A 21,621-nucleotide genomic window follows, 5' to 3' on the forward strand; every position below is an offset into this window, starting at 1 on the left:
CCAATTCTTCAACCACTGGGGCCTGGCCTACCACTCTGGCCATTGCTATTGATTGGGCCTCCTCTGTGATCTGTCCCATGGCAGCGTATTTCTGCTTGACGTGGCTTTTGTTTGCAGCTCCCATCTGTGTCAAGGCACTTTGCTGGAGACAGCCACTGAGGCAGGAGCCTGTCCCAGGCAGCCAGGCTGGTCTGGGGGGTGCAGGCAGAGGACAGGAGGAGGAAAGGGAGGAGCAGTGGCAGAAGAATCTGGATGAGGGGCTAGAGCCTAGATCAGGAGAGTTTGCAAGCCCTGGTCCCTAGAGACACACCTGGAGGCTGCAGAAAAAGACTTCACCAGCAATCCCAGTAAAATGGGGCACCCATTCTTTGTCTTATACTCAACCACACCAAGGCACCTCCGGGCCAAGCTTGCTTCCAGGTTCCTTGGATGTTTTTGAGTCAGAAGACTCTTAGAGCCCCTCAGATGTGCTAACAACTGGGGGTACTTACTGATCTGAGTCACAGCTCCCCGGGGGCCAGCGGGGTGCTACCCAGTCTCCTCCCCACCTCATCCCATTGGCACTATCATTTCTTAAATGGCATTGTACTGTCAAGCATCTGTGGCTTGTGTTTGCCTGTTTCCTCTGCTAGAAGTCCCTTGTCCTTGACAAATATTTGGGCAAACTACTCTCTCTTTAGGCTGTTCTCTTTAGACTCATTACTCACTGACAGCCCCAGGTAGAGACTGTTACTCCAGGTCTGGAGCACCCCAGCACGCTGCCCACTCATCTGTTATAAGCCTGGCCATGAGTATATTCTACCCATCCTCCTGCATGTCTGTCTCTCCGCCAGGCTGAGAGTCCCTGAGGGAGTGGCTCCCCCTCTCCTCTGTGCTTTCCCAATGCCCAGGCCAGCCCTGGCACCCGAGAGGCACAAAGGGTGTTTGTTGAATTGAATGGGATCGACTCCTCACTGATGGGCTGAGTTCCAGTTCCAAACTTCTTCCCAAAGAACTGAGGGATTCGTGTGCCTGTGCTCAGCCTCACCTGTTCCCGCTCCACCAGGGAAATAGGTTCACAGAGGAAGCCCTGAGCTAGAAACCCAGCCTTACACGTGTATGTCATCACACTAATGGAGAATGGTGCTTATAAATTCTTCCCATTCCTCACATGGACCTCGTGCTGTGGTTGACGAACATGAGATCATTCTGGAAATGACTCTCCTTCATTTCTGATTTAGCATCTGCGCACTGTGGCCCTCAGCACTGTAGCGAACTTCTGTATCAAGGGGTTAATGACCAATAACCAAACCCTTAAATCAGCCTGCCTGTCTGCAGAGAGGCCTGCAGCTCATTCTTTGAAAAAGAGGAAACAGAGCCCATTTCTAATACACATTCTGGATGTCGAAGCCAGCACTCTGTAAATTGAAATTTAATAAAGCAAGGCTCCCTTCCTTCTTCCCGCCCTCTGTGTCTGGCACCCTGCCTGTTTCCATGACTCTTACCTGCAGACCTATTGATCAGACTCAAGACAGGGGCACAGAGATGAGAGGGTGAGGCATTGCAGCTGGACGGGTAGCCCTCTCCCTCCTGGGTCTTTTCTTGCCCTCCTATGGATACCCTGGTCCCTGCCTACCTTGTCCTTGCCCTGCAGATAGGGATAAGTTCCCCCTTCTCATTGTGGGGGCAAGCTAGATCCCGATCTGCAGGGGCATTGCTTCTAAGCTAGAATCCAGAAGGGTGTGTGCTGCGCCAGCATTTCACTCCTAGGCTTCCCAAACTCTCCTTAACCCAGCTGGTTTTCAACCTTGGTTGCACATTAGAATCACCTGGAATAAATCCCCGTGCCCAGGCCCCAGCCCCTGAGGCTGTGGTTTATAGGTTTTAAAGCTCCCCAGGTGATTCTGCTCTGCAGCCAAGGTGGAGAGCCCTGCCTTAGCTTGATTGCATTTAGGAGTTTGTCCTTGTGATTCTTGTGATTTCATTTGCTCTCAGATATTCCTCCTCTTCCAAGATTCAGCCCACAGCTTGACTGTGCCTTCAATGACCTTTGCCAACCATCCAATCGTAAAAGTTTGCAATCACCCCATTATGTGTGACTCTTAACTCCCTAGACAGTGTCACAATCCCCTGTTATGTCCCCCAGCTCCTCAGAGAGCTGGTCTCTTCATTCCTTGTTGGGCTGCAACCATCCAGAATATGGATAAATATCCAAAGAAATGACTGCAGGGATGCTTGTTCATCCCTTTCCAAAGTAAGTGCCTGGCCAATTCAGTTGTTTTCTCCCTTATGATGGGTTTTAGAACCTCTTGTAAACAGTGTCCCAGTAGAACTCTCCCTTTCTACCCCTCACCACTCTCCAGGCCCAGGACAGTTACAGCAAAAGATGACCACTGTTGCCCCATGCAGGAGGCTCAGTGGGGAGAGTCTAAATGCCCCAAAGATACCTCATTTTTCACGGGCACCTACTTGATAGGCCAGCAGAGTTGCCAAGGAAGGCTCATTTAATGGAAGAAAAACAGCTAGTCCAAATTTACATGACCATCGTTTGGAAGAGAACTCGTACTCCAGTTGTGCCTCGAAAATGTGTGTATTATTAAGTAATGTAACGAACCCTATTTTCCCAATGTTCTAGATTTGCCTGGGAGGCCCTCCTTGACTGTCCCTCTGCCCATCCCATGATTTTTGCATCTCGGTCTTTGTTTAGCTTGGTGAGGGCTCCAGAATTTCTGCAGAGGCATAACATAGGTATTGAGGTCTTGATAGAAGAGGGGATTGGATGATTGAAAAATACACAAATTGTAGTTCCACTTTTAGTTCTTTAAGGAATCTCCGAACCATTTGATCCAGCAATCCCACTCCTGGGTATCTACTCAAAGGAAAAGAAGTCATTCTATGGAAAAGACACTGGCACATGCATGTTTATAGCAGTACAATTCACAATTGCAAAAACATGGAACCAGCTTAAATGCCCATTAACCAATGAGTAAAGAAAATGTGGTATATATACCATAGAACACTACTCAGCCATGAACAGGAATGAGATAATGGCATTTGCAGGAAACTGGATGGAGTTGCAGGCCATTCTAAGTGAAGTAACTCAGGAATGGAAAACCAAACATCGTATGCTCTCACTTAAAGTGCAAGCTATGCTATGAGGATGCAAAGGTGTAAAAATTATATAATGGACTCTGGGGACTTGGAGGAAGAGGTGGGAGGGAAGTGAGGGTTAAAAGATACACAGTGGGGCCAGGCACGGTGGCTATGCCTGTAATCCCAGCACTTTCAGAGGCCGAGGCGAGCAGTTCACCTGAGGTCAGGAGTTCGAGACCAGCCTGGCCAACACGGTGAAACCCTGTCCCTACTAAAAATAAAAAAAAATTAGCTGGGTGTGGTGGTATATGCCTGTAATCCCAGCTACTTGGGAGGCTGAGTCAGGAGACTTGCTTGAACCTGGGAGGCAGAGGTTGCAGTGAGCTGAGATCATGCCACTGCACTCCAGACTGAGCGACAGAGTGAGACTGTCAAAAAATTAAAAAAAAAAAAAAAACCTACCCATTAGGTTGAGTGTCCACTGCTTGGGTGCTGGATGCACCAAAATCTCAGAAACCACTACTAAAGAATTTATGCAACTGAACACCACTTGTTTCCCCAAAACTATTGACATACTCATTTAAAAATAAAAATACGTAGATTGGCCATATCAAAGAATGCAAGGGAGTGGGGCCTGGTGGAGGTTGGAGACAGCAGGTTGAGGTTCTCGTCTGCATGTTTGCAAAGGCTCTTTGGTGGAGTAGAAGCTAACAAAGGCCTATTCATCTGCAACATCCTCCTCCTGGACAGATTCCTCCTGCTTTAGAGAAGCGGTTTTCAAACTTCTTAAAATTCGTCATAACCTGTTGTTCAAAGAAAATGTTATATGAAAGCCAGTTATCCAAAAAACAAAAGAAGATCTGCTGTGGTAGGGCTGGGAGAGGGGCTCTAGAACCCCACCCACAGTGGCCCCTGAGACCCCTTCTTGGAGTCCCCAGAGCTCAGTGTGACAACCTGGTGGGAACGACCCTGGTAGTCCCATCACTGGTTCATGGGTGAGTTCATGGTGGCCCTCGGGACCAAGCTCCCAGGCCTGGGCAGCTGCAGCTGAGGTTCGGGACTGGGCAGAGTTGGTGGCCATCAGTGCAGCCGAGGAGAGCCCATCCAAGGAATGGGTAAGGGGCCACAGGCCCTGAGCTGCCAGAACTCAGCCTTGCTCGGGACTTCTTCCTAGGCAGGGAGGGGAGAGAGCAACTGCCTACCTGAGTGTCTTCACAAGTTTTTAAAACTCTCATAGCCTCAGTTTCTTTATCCTTAAAAATGGCAGTAGCCACGGGCATGGAAAACACCTAGCAGAGGACTGTAGATGCACAAAACTATGTGTGTTTTCTTCTCTTCCTTCCCTTCCTGAGGCTGTGGCAGAGTTTCCATCAGCCAGGTGAGGCTTGACACATGTGAGGGGTGGCTTCTATGGAGGGCTGGAGGCCAGGCTCTGAGACCAGGGTACCCTGCAGGATGGGGGCCCTTGCCCCAAGGTAAGGGACAGAGTCAGGAGAACCTCTGGCCCTGGGGGACGTTACCCAGCCTCAACTCTGTGGCTCTAAAGGCAGTAATGTGCAACCAGAGTTCTGTGGTCTCCCTGGCCAGCTGTTAGCTCTCAGTCACGGCTCCTACCCCTGGCCCAGAGGAGAGGAAAATGCCGCTAGCGTAAGATCCAGGATACGGATGTGTTGATTGTTTTATCTTGCAGGTGATTTTGCTCTTCCTCCTGCAAGCATCAAAATGAAATGCTGGAGATCTGGTTTGCAGCCCTGCTGAGCTGTGTAGGGCTGAGTAGAGAATGAGCCAAATCAATCATTGGCAGCTGAGGAGGAGCTGAGTGGGTGGGGATGATGTTTTTCTGCCCCGGGGGTTTGTAAGACGTCCACAGGCAGGATAACAGCTCACCCCAGCCTCGGACCAGAGTTACAGGAGGGATGCTGCTGTCTCAGAACTTTGTAGCGTCTTTTATTCTAGGCCCCTCCAGCTCTCTGGTACTGTCTTAGTCCAGGCCCCCATCATGGTTGGAAGGGATCACAGTGGAAGCCCTCTCCCAGCTCCCCCCCGCCCCTCCCAGCCTGGAGGCTGGAGCTGGAGTGACCCCAGGGAGGTGGGCGGTCACACTTGTGGCTCAGAAGTTAAACTGCCTCGCTGTAAATCTCACCTACTCACCAACCGTGTGACTTTGGAAACATTGCTTATGGTCTCTGTGCCTCAGCTTCCTCGTCTATAAGGTAAGGGATAATATTAGTACCTGCCTCATGAGTTATTGCTAAGATTAAACAAGATAAAGCATGTAAGTCATTTCATGTCTGGCACAGTGTAAGAGGTAAAAACATGTCAGCTTTTATTATACCTTAAGTTGGGGTATCTCAACAGCGGCACTACTGACATTTTGGCTAGATAATTCTTTGCTGTGGGGGGCTGTCCTGTGCACTTAAGATGTTGAGTGGGATCCCGGACCAGCTACTAGACACCTCCCACCACCCCCACCATCATGACAACCAAAAATGTCTCCAGGCATTCCAAGTAGCCCCTGGTTTATAACGTTCCTCCATTGAGGACCACCATTCTAAGTCACTTTTTGCCTTACGCGTTCCAGAGTCCCCATTGCTCAGAAAGCTTAGCTATGCTTGCTGGGACTGCAGGCACCGAAAGGAGGGCATCTTGTACAAAACTTTTTCCTCTTTTTTGTGTTCGAGCAATTTGTTTATTTAATCCGCTAGGCTGGGCTTCTGAGATGTCCATGTGAGGACTTGAGAGAATCCTCTTTGCCGAACCTCCCTCTGTGATCTGCCAGCCTTGTGATTACGCCAGTCAAGAGGCACTTTGTTGTTTTGTTTTTAAATAACAACTGTCTGCCCCTATTATGATTTTCCCAGACTCTGGAGCAATAAACAGCTCTGATGACAGCTGTACCAGATAGTAAGTGCACACGTCTCTCCCAGCATCTCCCTAAACTCTTCAGAGCAGCTAAGTGGATAAAACTGATTTCAGCTGTTACCTGAGTAGCCGCTTGTGTCTGCCAAGTCTGCTCCAGAGACAAGAACCAGGCTCTGATGACAGAGAAGAAGAAAAACGTGGGAATGACTGGCTCCCTGGCTGTCCTTTTCTCACAGCCCACATCCCCAAACCTCAGGAAATCTGGGTCCTGGCATGCAGGGAGATTAAGAGCTACAGTGTCCTAAGGAGGTCACAGTGCATTCAACCCAAGGGCATAAACAGGTGTGCACCTTTTGATGAGAGGCCCAGGTGGCAGGCTGAGGCCCCACACAGTTGAATATTCAGGGCAGTCTTTCTGGATATGGTGGGTTCTCATTTCTATTTTCAAAGTAGTAAGAGTTGGGGTAGGTGAGTACAAGAAGTAGGGGCACTTCTCATATTCATGTGATTGGGGTCATTATTTCTTGATATGTTGTTTGTTTCCCTAATGTGGCATGGCTTCTCCAGGACAGGGACCATGGCTTTTCTCATTTCTGTACCCCTAGATCCCAACTTAGAGATTACTTGTTAGTTGAATAGAGGTATGGGTGTGGTGCCTAACTCTATGGCTGTTTAATTTTCTACATCCTACCAGTTGCCAAGTTCTCCCTCAACTCCAATGAACTAGAAGCCACAGGACATCAGCTTTCTTCGGTGGTGACCTGGAAATCCAGGCCACACAGTGGACAGTCTCAGGATTCTGATGAGCAAACTGCCTCTTGCCCAGGATAGCTTTGAAGAGGCTCCCCTTGCCTCTTGTTCTGGTTACATTTCCACATCAAAGATGGACATCCTACATTTGGCCTCTGCTCAGAACTTTGGTCACTGTAAATCCTTCACCTTTGTTATAGAAAAACTCAGTCATTTTAGTCATTTTGATGTCAAATTCCATGGATTTGCCAAGCTTGATAACTTGTAAGGTGACCACAGAGAGCAGATCTTAGCTGTAATGAGCATCTTCTGCTCCTCCCTCCAGCCACACTCTCCACCCACCTCCCTCCACCCTGAGAGGCTGACATTATGGAACATTTCAATGGAAATCTCTGGTTTCCAGTTGGGTTCTGCCAGTGGCCTGACCTAGCATGAGATTGAAGTGGGGAGGAAAGAGTGAACTTGGGGTGTTTATTCAGCATCACTTGCCATGACCCCCAAGCCCTCCTCTCAGCTTCCTCTCCATCACTTTTACAGGTTCTGGTGACAGCTCTGTCCTCTCCTTCCACTGGGCATGGGGGTACTAACTGCTTCATGTTACTTTCCACAGGGAACCATCCTATCCCTTGTGGTTCCCTGACACCCTACCCATACCTTTGAAAATGGTGCCTTTATTACACACTCCTCGGGTCTCCCCCTACTAAAGTGGGCCGTCTCTTTCCTGTTGAAGTATTGACTGATACACTGGCCTAAGGGAACACCCTGCCTGCACTCCACCCCCTCCCAAGAGCCTAAAGAGACTTCTGAGCATCAGGAATAATCTGCCGTGAAGGACCGCCCTTACTCACCCTCCTCACCTGCACTGCCTTCTTTCCACTTCTGTCCCTTTTATGGCCTAGCACACAGGTTTAAAACGTACTTGTCAACCACCCTCTTTTACTAAAGCAAGAAATACATCATTTTGCCATTTTGAATTAATCAAAAACATTTGCCAATGAGAATTTTTGAACATATCAAGATAACCGGAGAGAACACCCTGAATATTCTAACCTAAAGTGGCAAAGTGTGGTATTTTGGTTTGTTTCTGGAGCCTAATCAATGGGGCAGGGGGGCACTAATGATGAGGGTGGCAGCATGTTAATGCCTTTAGCAATGTGAGAAGAAGAGTTCACAGAACGCTAAGACTTTTCACTTGAAGCCCTGATTGGGAACCACAGCTCAGGGCTGAGAGAAGTTGCTGAAAACGTTGAAGGCCAAGCGTCACGTGGCCTTCCCCTAGGCCAGGCCCAAACTACAGCCCATGGGAGACTCCTACTTTTGTAAATGATGTGTTAATGAAACACAGACATTTGTTTATGTTTTTTTTCTGGGATGTGTTTGCACTACAGTAGGAGAGTTGAGTTTTCTCCTCTCCTACTGTACGGTCCTCTGTGCAGAAAGGAGTTTGCAGAGCGGGCCTGGCTGCTGTCCTTTGAAAGGCTTGCTTATGAGGTTAGCATCTGAGAGCCTGGGTCTCAGGATTCGCAGCAGAACTGATAAGAGTGGCTCTCTGTGCTTAATCTGATTATACAAACAGCCTAGGTTTACCACCCACTTTCCTTCTGGAAGCCTGGGATTTTGGTGCATACCAGGCAGAGGCTGCCTATGTGACAGCCCCCAGTAAAAACACTGGGTGCTGCGTCTCTAACGTGCTTCTCTGGTAGACAGCATTTCCCATGTGTTGTCACAGCTCAGAGGAATTGAGCATGTCCTGTGCAACTCCCCCGGGAGGGGACCCTTGGAAACTTGGGCCTGGTTTCCCCAGGCTTTGTCCAGGAGCCTTTCTCCTTTTCCTTTTGGGATTATTTTGTATCCTTTTGCTGTCATAAATCATAGCAGTGAGTACAGCTATGTGCTGAGTCCTGTGAGTCCCCATAGAAAATCATTTAGCTGAGGGGTGGTCTTGGGGACTCCCCAGCACACCCACAAAACCAAACATTTGTCATCCTGCCCTTTAAGAAAAAGTTTGCTACCTCCTGCTCCGCACAGTCTTAGTGTGCATGGAAATTATGTGTTACACATCTCCCATCCCACAAGACTCTGCGCTCCCTGAAGGCGCGATCCAGGCTTTTTACTCTGACAAAGCACAGTATCTGACATGAAATATTTATGAAGGGAGGAAATCGGGGAATCTGTAAATAATGGATTTAAGGTGGGCAGATCATGAGGTCAGGAGTTTGAGACCAGCCTGACCAACACGGTAAAACCCCGTTTCTACTAAAAATACAAAAATTAGCCGGGCATGGTGGTACGCACTTGTAATCCCAGCTACTCAGGAGGCGGAGGCAGGAGAATCACTTCAACCTGGGAGACGGAAGGTTGCAGTGAGCTGAGATAGCGCCACTGCACTCCAGGCTGGGCAACAGAGCAAGACTCTGTCTCCAAAAAAAAGAAAAGAAAAATTAAAAAGAAGGGTTTGTAAACTGGGTGAAGAAATCAATTTAAAACGTTATGACCAATGTTTTCCAATGAAAGATTAGAATAGAAATCAGTGTATATTACATATGTAAGGGTATTTTATTTCTTGTAGTTATACAGGTGGACCAGACACTATACCGGATCATAATGTAAAAGGGTTTCTTCTTGTCCATTGCAATAGAAAATAATCTGAAGGCCACTGGATGTGAAGACTCCAGGGTCTTCCCTAACTGTGGCTTCTCTGCCAGCTGCCTGGAAGAATCACCACCTACCCTCCTGTCTCTGTGATCGTTGGCATTTATCCACACTCTCTCCCTCCCTCTGCCCCCAGAACGTGTACTACACGAGCAGTCAGCAGATCCATGTGGGCATTCTGAGCCCCACCGTGGATGACGATGACAACCGATGCCTGGTAGACGTCAACAGCCGACCCCGGCTCATCGAGTGCAGCTACGCCAAAGCCAAGAGGATGAAGCTTCACTGGCAGTTCTCTCAGGTAACAGCCCCAGAGCCCGGGCACAGAGGCAGCCGTGGTGGAAAACCAGGAGAGTGGCCTCAGGGGCCAGGGAGGTGATGGAGGAGAGGGGAAGGGGAAGGAGAGAGAGACTGGCAGTAGTGAGGCTGTGGCTTCAGGCTGCTTTGCTTCTCAGGGATTAACTGATCAAATTACCATGTGCTGTGGGTCTCATGTGTTAATTATTGACCCCTGTGATATTGGCTCTGAGGGAGTTTATTATTGTTGTTTTATTATAATGATTTTATTATTGTACTTAATTTTTAGATATAAGGAAACTGAGGCTCAGAGATAGGAGTCCCCTGCCCAGAGTCTCACAGCTGGGGTGGGGCTGGGATATAAACTCGGGTCTTTCTGACTTTAAACCTTCACGTTTCTCCTATACAAGCCTCTGCTCACGAGATGGAGCCCCCAGTCTCCCAGGTGTAGACAGTGCTGGGTCTCTGATCTGCAACCCCTTCTGCCTTCCACGAAGTATTGGGTCACTCTGGGAGAAGAGGTTTCCTTGCCAGACAGCATCTTGGGGCCATTTGGTGAAAGGCGGTCCCCACACTAGTGACCGTGGGACATTCCTTTATTAAGTCTCTGTTAATTCAGGGGCCCATATTTGACTTCCTGCTCTTTACTGGCCCCTAGTAGCTCCCATTATAGAATGGTGGCCAAGGATCTAGATGCCTAGCTTTGAGGAGAACTTCTGCCTCTGCCCAGAGGTCTCCTAGTCACCAGGGAATCTGCTAAGGTAGGATCCGTTTTCAGCCACAGATAGCGATGCCTGCCTCCCAGGTGGAGCAGGTAAAGTGTTAATAACAGGAAGTGAGGGAGCCCATGGGGTTGTGGAGCCTCAGGGCCGCCTGGGGGCTGTACATGGTGGGACACTCCCAGGGAAGTTCGGGAGGGAACACCTGTATTCATGGACTGAGTGGCAGGAGTCCCTGACTCCAGCCTCCCGGCAAGCTGCTTCTCCCCTGGTGAGGATGGAGGCTGCTGGGGGCACTGCAAGGAGCTTTGGAAGCTGGCTATACCTTGATTCCAATCGTGGCATCCAGTTACTCTCCCTGTAGTAAGGGTGCTGGTAAGGAGAGTCCCAGCTACATCATATTCTATGGGCATAGGGCACCTTTGACTGTGGTCTGGGTGTGCAGAATTAGAGGACTTACAGAGACTCTTAGGTCCTAAATAAACGGTGAATGTCAATACTGAGCTGGAAGTTCAAAACAAGGTCATGGACTTAGGAGCTAGTTAGAAAGCAGAACCAAGAGCCTAAGCCAGGGCTTTGTGAACACAGGAAAGCAGATGGTGGAGAGGAGCCCAGGAGCCAAATGGGAGCATTTCCGAGGGCAGGTGGAGGATGCAGGTGGCAGCTCTGTGAGTCCCAGCTCACCCTGCAAAGTGCGGGGGGTTCAACGAAAGGGAACTCATGCAAAGGACTCATGGCTCCTGCTCCTTCCTGTCTATGTAACCTTTGACATGTGCTGTAAACTATAAAGTTCTATCCCAATAGGAATAACAGCTAACATTCATACAGTACTTAATATGTGTCAGGCATATATTAACTCATTTAATCCTCACCACAACCAGATGTGATAGGTACCACCTGACCTCATAGATGAGGAAACTGAGTCCCAGAGAAGTTAACGAACATGCCCAAGGTGCTCATGTTGGTCATTATTTATGAAATAGTTCAAATTCTCTCTTACTTCTCATCACTGAAGCTATGTTGGAAGTGGCCACGTGGGAGAAGGCCAGAGGTCAGGGCTGAGGCTTGAGACACAGGGTGTTCATCCTCCCACCTCCCTCTCTGTGGAAACACCAGACCCAGCTGGGAGCTGTTGCTGACTCGACACTGTGCCTGGCAGAAGCCTTCGTCACTTTCCTCTGCCAGATTTCCAGCTCAGGGGCCAGAGAATGGGGCTACATTTCCCTCCTTTCCTCCTTCAAGTTGAGAGGCAGAGGGAGGCCTGGGGTGTGTGGTGTGTGGAAGGACAGTTAGGTATATACCCGGTGACGGATGGCTGTTGTTTCTCAAGTCAGGCTAGGTGCAAAGTAGGCTTGCAGGTTGGAGACAACAGGGTCCTGAGTGCATATTCCGGGCTCCGTGGAGGTGAGTGGGACTGACTTTGCTGGGGCTAAATGGGCTTCATGCCTGAGACTGTCTTCAGAGTCTATGGAGGTCACAAGGGACCATTTTCTACTGCCCTCAGCCAGACCTGCTGGACCTCTGGGTTCAGCTTGCCCTGCCATCTGTGAATGGAACGAATGGAACCACGCAGGAAGTTGGTAGTGGTGCAGCTAGGGGTGGGCAGGGCTGGTGGCTTCTCAGGAGACAATGTACTTAACTGGGAATGAATGTTAAGAACCTGGGAGCCTGGTCTCTTTGGAAGGAGTGAAGGGCATTCCAGGGAGAGGAAACAGCATGTGTGAAAGTTGTGACATCGAAAGCAGGCCGTGCTCGGGGAGCTGCCGGGAGTCAGGGGTGGCCGATCCTGGAGGGCACAGTGGGGAGCGGCTGAAGAGTCTGGAGGGCCAACTGGGCCAGGCCTGGAGGCCACAGGGCCTGGGGGATTTGGTTCTGTGGGAGATGAGGATATGTAACCCCAGGTCATGTTTAGGTCTGGGATTTTGAAAGCCCCCTCCGGCAGGGATTGTGAAGCTAGATTAGGAGAGATTCAAAAAAGGAAAGAAGCAGGATGAAGACTTAGCAGGAGATTGAGATGCAGTCTGAAGGTTTAGCCATTTCTTCCTCCATGACTCTGGGGTCTTCATGGCCTGCGTCAGCCCCCAAAGTCTCCTCTTAGCACAGGCTCTAAGGCCAATCCTAGGAGCTCAGCTTTGGTGGTGTGGGCTGGAAATGTTGACAGGCATCACCAGGAGTCCTCTAATCGACAAGAGTACTGCTTCAGATTACTGCAGGAGGAGGATGAGCAGTGGCCTCCGGGCTGTCCTGGAATAGCCCCTGGAGGCCACAGCCCAGCCAGGCACTTGCAGCACTGGGGACTTGGTGTCATCCAGACATGGGTATTCCTGAACTGAAATAAGCATCCAGCCCTCTTCAGACTCCTCTGCCTGTGAGCCTCAGCCTTTCTGTGTTCAGCCTTATACAGTTTGAGGTTAATAGCACAGCAAGCCCACCTCCAATATGAGACATTGAGATGAAGTCACCCTCCAAGATCACATGGCCTGAGAGTGGTAGATTCACTGGCTGAATCTGAAGCCCAGGCTGCTTTGACATCCAAGACCTGCACCCAGACACTTCTACCCTCTTTCCAGCCCTCACAGAATCCTTCTCACCCACGCTCTGAGGTCCCCACTGGAGTAACTCAGCCTCATCTCCTGTGCACACCTAGATGCCTTGGGGCTGTGGCCAGCGCTCCCCACTCCTCCCATCTTGTCTGTCCATCCTGGCTATGGCAGAGAAGGAAACAGTTGTAAAATGGGCTTCCTTGAGGCAAAGTCACCCCAAGTTCCAGCTCCCTCCTTCCGTTATCCCAGGGCATGGCGTGAAAAGGCAGCCCCACACAATTCCTGTTTAAACAGACATAGCAATCAATAAAGCAGGCATCTGTGGCACACGGCTCTTCAGTGACTGGGCAGTTTTCAGCCACTTTGGCATATGTCTAATTAAAACTCCCCAGAGTGCTTTGGCAACCATATATTTGATCCTTCCACAAAAGGGAACTGTTTGGAAATACTATTTTTGAATTCCTAGTTTGCAGACCCAGAGCAGCCACTCTCACTTGCTATTTAATAATTAATATATGTGAAAGTTTTGCTTACTGCAAAATGATCAATATTTATCAGTGACCTGGAATCTCTCCTCAAGCCCTCATTGGTGAGGAGTTGCTGTTGACAAGGCCTGAAGAAGCCAGGAGCCTCTTAAATGATTAAAGTCTTGTGCTTGGGCTAATTTTCTTGCAACAGGTTTTAATCTTTGCAAATTGCATTCAGATCCTACCAACTAGAATGTTCCGGTACTGAAGTTGGGCTGAAAGGAGATTTTACTGGGTGCATTTCAAATCTCCTTTCTGGTTTCACATTATGCACTATTTATTCTCCTGAGGACCACATTTAAGCTCCACAGACACTCAGGCTGAATTAATTTTAAAATAATCTAGTGTGTTTTCCCAGGTTCTCCTACCAAGAAGATAGGCATTTGCATATCTTAGTGTTCCATCTCATACCCTGATTTTCTGCTTAACAAATAAAATACATTTCTTCTAACCCCCGCAAGCTCTTCTGAATTTCCAATACTTCAGGCTGAACCAGGACAGCGTTAGATACTGACACTGAGAAACCACATTTGATGAAAACATCTCTTGGCATCGCTGATGTGCAGGACTCTGATGAGCAATTTTCCAATGATGAACAGTCTTTCCTTTAGTTGTTCATCAAACATTTATTGAGCATGGGGGGTTGGACAGGAGGAATGCAGATATAAATCAGACACAGCCTCTGCCCTCAAGGAGCTCATGGGCATGTAAACACAACAGAACCGAATGATGAGAACAGAAACCGAGGGGTGTGCTGTGTTCTGAGAGCCTGGGATGACCGACTTGGTCTGCAGAACTCAGAGATGGCTTCACGTAGGAGGCTTGTTTGATTTATATCATAAAGGTTGTAGAGACAGTTTCCAAGCATAGAACATCCCAAGTAGAGGCTCACTTGGGCAAAGACATGAAATAGCCGAGCATATTTTAGGAGTAGGAATCCATTGTCTGGTGTGTGCAGAATTTAGAGTTTTTGATGGGACAAATAGGAGATAAGACTTAGAGTCATGTAGAGCAGATAATGGTGGTTGTTGAAAGCCATACCAAGGAGGTAGACTTCACATTAAAAGCAGAAGGACTGTAAACTAGTTCAACCCTTGTGGGGAAGTCAGTGTGGTGATTCCTCAGGGATCTAGAACTAGAAATACCATTTGACCCAGCCATCCCATTACTGGGTATATACCCGAAGGACTATAAATCATGCTGCTGTAAAGACACATGCACACGTATCTTTATTGCAGCACTATTCACAATAGCAAAGACTTGGAACCAACCCAAATGTCCAACAATGATAGGCTGGATTAAGAAAATGTGGCACATATATACCATGGAATACTATACAGCCATAAAAAATGATGAGTTCATGTCCTTTGTAGAGACATGGATGAAATTGGAAATCATCATTCTCAGTAAACTATCACAAGAACAAAAAACCAAACACCGCATATTCTCACTCATAGGTGGGAATTCAACAATGAGAACACATGGACACAGGAAGGGGAACATCACTCTGGGGACTGTTGTGGGGTGAGGGGAGCGGGGAGGGATAGCTTTAGGAGATATACCTAATGCTAAATGACGAGTTAATGGGTGCAGCACACCAGCATGGCACATGTATACATATGTAACCTGCACATTGTGCACATGTACCCTAAAACTTAAAGTATAATAAAAAAATAGATTTTAACCTTAATCTTTAAAAAAAAAAAAAAAAAAAAAACAGAAGGAAGGAATGGGGAAGGTTCTTAAGTAGTAGATTTCCATGGTGGGGTGTGCAAAATCCCCCTGGCAGCTGAAAGCAGGGTGGATCAGAAGGAAAGAGGCTGGAAACAGGGAAACAAGTTAGGGAGGAGACTGTTTCATTGTCCCGGGAAGAGATAGGAGGACTTGGTTGCCACAGGGGTGTGGGGACATACAGCTATCAGGGAGGACTTTGAGAGACATTTCAGCAGGTTATTATTACACAATGATGGATTAGATGATGGTAGTTGGGCGGTGGAGTGATTCTCAATACAGGACCATTGCCAGCCCTATGTTTAAGAACATTTGGTGGGCAGGCAGAATTGCCTCCCTCAAGCTATACACCCTCTCTAAACAGCTGATGTCTCCTGCATCAGCACATGACAAAACTTCATAATATTAGAAGTGGCAGTTGTTGCCTTCAGTGATTTTTTTCCTGTTTGTGATTCCTCCAGGATTAAAGAACTTCTAAAACTAACTACCTACTGGGATGATAAATTCGTATGCATTAAGTATTTGTCTTTCAACCTTCTGAGAGTAGCCTCCATACTGAGATTTGGGGGATTCTGGGATTCAGTGATGGATTTCTGTGAAAAAAGAGGCATTTGGTCAGTGATCCCTGGACCAGTGGAGGGAGAGGGAAGAGGCAAATATCAGGTCATACAGAGAAGAACTCTGTGGCAGGATACTTGTGAAGCAAAGCAGAGGACTAACTCTCAGTAGTAACAAGGCCACCTCTCCTCCTGCAACTACCATCATTCCTTTGAATGGTTTGTAATGGCCTAATGTTAGAGGGAGTCCTCTGTTCAAAGATGTTATTGAGAAGTCTTGCTTTAGGAAGGCTGTTGTTATGTGGTCCTCCAAGCTCCCACTTTCTGAAAGTCCATCTATATGTTTGAATGCATGGCTAAAGGATTGAGGACTATTTAAGACCAGAAATTGCTCAGAAAGGTCAGTGTTCTACCTGCAGATCTCTGAAGGGCTGCCTTGTGCAAGGGCCCAGCAGGGTTGTCCTGTGTAGCCCTGAGGGAGGACCAGCAGGGGGAAATCAGGAGCAATTTATTGAGCTGCTGCTTCATAGAGCTGGCCATGAGGCTGATGGCTTGGGCAGGTGGTGAGTTCAGGGGACCATCAGCAGGTTGTCAAAGGCTCTACAGCTGTCAATGGAGTTGGGCTGGGTGATTTTAAGGGCTTACAGACCCTGAAATTCTGTAATTCTAAGCTCCCGAAGTTAGATGGCAAACCCTGAGAAGGGTTTTTTCCACCTAGAATTCTCACTGGGCCAGCCTGAATACAAAGCATCACAAATTTGAAAATGACACTCTTAATCACACTTTATGGCATCATTTACCCCTTATTTCAACCCATGTCCCTCTCTTCTTCCATCAGCCAACAGACTAGAGGGCAGGACTGTGTCTCACACTTCAGTATCTCCAGCACCTAATGAAAAGCCAGAGACAGAGGCGGCACCCAGCATGCTGTTGATCAAATGAAGGAGTCTTTTTAAAAAATTCACAAATCTTAACCAAAGGCCCCCCTGTGTGCAAGGTCTTGAGCTAGGTTTGTGGGAGCCCCAAAGATGAACAAAATCCTACCTCAGTGACTGTCCTTGGATGCATGCATGCTCACTGAAGAAAATAAAAAGTCATATAACAATATTTCAAAAACATTTCATGTTAATAGTCCAAGGGTCCTGCTTAGCTGGAAAATCCCCAGTTCCTACAGTGAACACTTTTAGGTGGTAGTGCATCCCACCTGTGGTACACAGATATGCATTATGTAGGATACTCAAAGTTACGGCATAAACACGCACTTCTTCCGATCACCTCAGATTTGGAGGAGGGAGGTGGAAATATTTTATACTAAAACATATGCATATTGCATGAAGTGGAATGCAAATTTAAATGAGTATTTTTAAAAACAGGAGGATCTGATGAAATCTCAGGGTGTTGAGACTGTATTTCATGTTGCCCTCAGACTCTGGGTTCTTTGGCGGGAACGTTGGCAAGGCCGAGCTTGGAGTTCAAGGGCATGCAGGGCAGACGCCACACCCCAGCACCCTGCGCTTGCTTCATTCTCAGAGCAGCACTGATGCATTTTCCAAGTGGGGAACATTGCGGATAGCCACAGAAATATCTGTTAATGCCAGGAAAGGAGAAATTTTCAAGACTAGATGAGGCTGCCCGGAAGAGACTGAGCCCCTAGCCAAAGCTGCCTGTCAGGGGACAATTGGCTCTGATTTGTGAGGTCTAATTTGATAATTTGATGCAAGATGAGTAACGCACGCAAAGACGAATCTATTTGCAGAGCCCATTTCCCAGGGAACACCACTAATTCTGCCAAAGAATTTCCCCTTGCTGGAGGAGGAGGAGGAGGAGTCCTTGACTTTCTCCTGCTCCAATCGCCAAGTGCTGTCAGCAAGTCCAACTTCGAGAACCTTTTGTGTTGAAAAGAAAAGACAATAATCGAGTATTTCATTATAGCTCCAGAATAAAACAGCCTTTCATTTCCATGTCATATGAAGGGACAAGTGTAGAACTGTCCAGTTTTGAGGGACTGACAAAGCTTCGTTTAGGCCTTGGATGTGCTATTAGTTATTTTTGGTTTATGGAAGTCAGCACTTCCCTCCTCTCCCTCATCCCACAGATATCAGGGACCGGGACTAGCTGTAACGGCTCAGCTCCCCACTACCCAGACCTGGGTGAGATTTTAAAATGTATTGCTCAAACATTTATATGGTGTTTACTATGTGCCCTGCAGTACTCTGTTTTATAAATGTTACTTAATCCCTATGGTAGTGCTATAAGGTACTTACTATAATTATCCCCAATTTTACAGAGGAGGAAACTGAGGCATGGAGAGATTGAGTCATTTGTCAAAAATCAGATCTGGGAATCCTGCCTCTGGGGTCCATGCTTTAAACCACCATACCATGGTCCCTTGTCCTGCCTCTGGAAAACCAGTGGATTGCTGCAATGGGAGTTTGGGGCTGGGGGCTCCCTGCTGAGCCTATTGCAAATATGTGTGGACTGGCTGGATCCCTACCTCCTCAGCAAACTCCCTCCAGCCATCCTGCTGTCTCCATTACCCCTCTCTACCTGTGCTTTTGCACTTGATGTTCCTGTTACCCCATCTTCAGTCCAAGGGGCCCTTCACACAACAAGCCCCGGGCAGAATCTCACTCAGGCAAAGGTGAGACTAAGAAAGAGAACACCCAAGTACTTAAAAAAAAACAAAAAAACAAAAAAAAAAAAACAAAAATCTTTACTAGTAAATCAGGTGTTGAGTATTCATAATACAAAAAGAGCACTTAACTCTACCAAAAAAAAAAAGACTTAATCTCAGGGTTTCTTTAACTAGCTGTAATGTCCCACACATGCTTTGAAGTATTTGATTACTAATCATTAACTATTTAACCTAGAAACTCCTGAGCTCACCATGCTTAAAGCCAAAGACCCACTGGGCCGCTTGCCCGTGGAAAATTAATTAAAAAGGAAAGTGGAATGGGAATTCTGAAATAAGCAGAGAAGTATTTGGAATACACGAGTTAGTACACACACAGCGTCCTTGTGAACTCCTTGATTACAAAAGTAAGACCAGCCTGAGCTTAACGCAAATACTCCAGATGTTCCACCTCAGGGTGCAAGCGACCAGCTGGGCCCAACCCTTTCCTGAAAGGGGGTCATAGCTTGTGGTCTCAAAGTGTGGTCCCAGACCACCACCACCAATGCAACAGCACCTGGGAACTTTAAAAGGCACATTTTCAGGCCTTATCTCAGACCTAGTGAATCAGAAGTGAGAGGGGCAGTGATCTATAGTTTAACAAGCCCCCAGGTGACTCTAACTCTTACATTCCAGGAGGAACAGGCCAGTCAGTCTGTACTACACATAGGCACCACAGACACACACTTGGGAAACTGAGGCAGAGAGGTGCTTGGCTGTGTAATAACCTGGGATCTGCTCCTTGGTGCCCAAGAGGCTCATGGACTGTGGCTTCCACACGCCCCAGTCTACACACAGTTCTCTATGTTGAGACACAAATTGAGTGCCCCAGCATGCTCTGTCTCCTTTTGCAAGTGAGAAGACTGAAGCCTAGAGTGGCTCAGCCATTTTCCTGGGGTCACGTGGCCAAGGCAGGGCACAGAGTCCTAGGTTCTTTGCTTCTGCTCATGCCTTTCCAGTTCCTATTCCTGAGAGGCCCAGGAGGAGGAGGAATTAGGCTGGGAGGAGGGAACCTGGCTCTAGGAATTGTTATTAGCCTTCGAAATTCTATACATTCGATTTTTTTCTTTTAGCTGCTGTTTCCATATTTAATTTGGTTTTCATTCCAATTAAGTTCTCTGTGTGCTACGGCTTCTCTCCTGCCAGGTTTAATTGCCCTTATTTAAATTCTTTAATTAAAAGTATTGTGTGTTTCCAGATTATGTAGTTGTAGTATTACACAAATAATGTAGATGACAGGGCTGGTGAACCAAGTGACTGTGCCCTCCACAGAGGGAGGGGCCAGCCCAGGTCTCTGCATGAAGCCCCAGCCTAGAGCCATGAGACTGGCCCAGAGGCTGCAGGTTGGACCCTGAGAGTGAGGACAGAAGTCGGCTAACATGTGTCCCTTCTTCCTTCAATGCTCTGTGCCCAACACAGCACCACCCAGAGTGACCTGGTTCACCTGTCAGTCAGATTCTGCAATGGCTGGCCCTGTCATTCAGATTAAAAGCCAAAGTCTTGCTTGTAATTCCAGCACTTTGGGAGGCTGAGGCAGGCAGATCACCTGAGGTCAGGAGTTCGAGACCAGCCTGGCCAACATGGCAAAACCCCATCTCTCCTAAAAATACAAATATTAGCAAGGCATGATGGTGCGTGCCTGTAATCCCAGCTACTTGGGAGACTAAGGCGGGAGAATCACTTGAACCTGGGATTGCACTGAGGCGAGATCCTGCTACTACACTCCAGCCTGTGTGACAGAGTGAGACTCCATGTCAAGAAAACAATAAAAAGCCAAAGTCTGTTCAGTGGCCACAAGGCCCTATTCACTTACCCGCACCTCTTGGACCTCATCTCCTCCCGCTAACCCCAAGCTCGGGGCCCATGACTCCCCCACCTCTGCCCTGGGCCACCTCCTCCCCTCCTCCTTGTCCTTGCTGAGATCTCAATTTTGATTGAGGATTTCCCTGGCCATCTCTTACAATTGCCGTCTGCCTCCAGCTCACCACCACCCCTGAGCCTCTTTTCCTGTCTATATTTTTGTATACAACCTTATCACATTCTCGCATGCTTTGGAATTTATTATTCTGCTTTCCCTCCTAGAATACAGTCTCTACAAAAGCAAAGATCTTTTTCTGTTTAGTCACTGATATATCTCAGTGGCCTAGAATGGTAGGCAGTCATTAAATATTTTTTGAATGGATGGAAGGATTAATGAATAGTGTCTCTGCAGAGGGACCTCAGAGGAAACAGACCTAATTTTGAAGCTGGCTGAGGTGACCCTTCTCCACCCTAGGCATTGGGGCACCACCACTGTGATAGGCAAGGGCTGGGGCTGGCCACCATCCCAGTGAGGAACGTAAAGGGGCAGACCCCCCTGGGTTCCCAGCCTGCCACTACTTATGACTCATTTACTGACCATGTGACCCTGAACAAGTCTCCCAGCCTCTCTGAGCCTCAGTCTCCGAGCCTGTAAAATGGGGACAATTATTCTACCTCTCAGGGCTTTTGTCAGGAAGACCTGGAATTGGGCATGTAAAGCATTTGGCATAGTACTAGGCAAATGGTAAATAAGTGATAGTTGTTATTCCTCTCATCTCAGCTGCAGAACCTGCAGGCAGAAGTACAGTTAGTAAAACACGAGGCTGCTCCCACTGCGCTGAACTTCCCAGGAAAGCACTGAGTGTGGGAAAGGAAGGCTTCTTTGCAATGTTTGTGAATGAAATTTTCCGAGAAGAAGAAGAAAGTCTGTTCAGTGAAAGAGGCTGAGGTCAAGAAGGGGGACAGGAGGAAGACAGTGCTGGTGGCCAGTACTATCTCTGTCTTAAAAGTTTTAAACTTTTTAACCTTTTATAATTTTTGTTAAAGATCTCCAGCATCAAAGGGTGGCCTGGCCCCTCTGTCCATATCCCAGATGTGTTCCCAGGGAGCAGGTTAGGGCTCTGCTCAGCGATGCCCCACCGTGGCCTTACTACCAGTTCTAGAGGACCCTCCCCCTCCCAGCCTCCAGGGAGGGAGCTCTCCTGGCCTCATACTCCACCCTCCCTGACAGGCTCAGATATTCTTACGGAGGTTGTGTCCCATCCACCCACCTCCCCCAACCCCACTCTTGGCCGTGATCCATCCCTCCCTCATCCCTTCAGGCAGCCAATGCCCAGGGTCACCGCACTTCTAGTCTCTAGGGTGCTGAGGCTGTGGCCGGGCCTGGGAAATGTCAGATGGGAGTCTCTGAAGGATGCTTTACGTCTCAGAGACCTCTGC

The 21,621-nt window shown here is 48.0% G+C and overlaps 1 protein-coding gene across 2 annotated transcripts in view; it reads left to right on the top strand.

The window, feature by feature from the left end:
* GALNT18 (polypeptide N-acetylgalactosaminyltransferase 18) overlaps positions 1–21,621 on the top strand; it is a 350,806-nt gene that overhangs the window by 318,383 nt on the left and 10,802 nt on the right. For both annotated transcript variants that reach the window (XM_002822026.5, XM_054524653.2), the window contains one exon: positions 9,473–9,637. In XM_002822026.5, the coding sequence (XP_002822072.1) occupies positions 9,473–9,637 (165 nt within the window). The remainder of the gene's footprint in view (positions 1–9,472; positions 9,638–21,621) is intronic.

Source organism: Pongo abelii, chromosome 9 (genome assembly GCF_028885655.2).
Source record: "Pongo abelii isolate AG06213 chromosome 9, NHGRI_mPonAbe1-v2.0_pri, whole genome shotgun sequence".
In the NCBI taxonomy this organism is placed as follows: Eukaryota; Metazoa; Chordata; class Mammalia; order Primates; family Hominidae; genus Pongo; species Pongo abelii.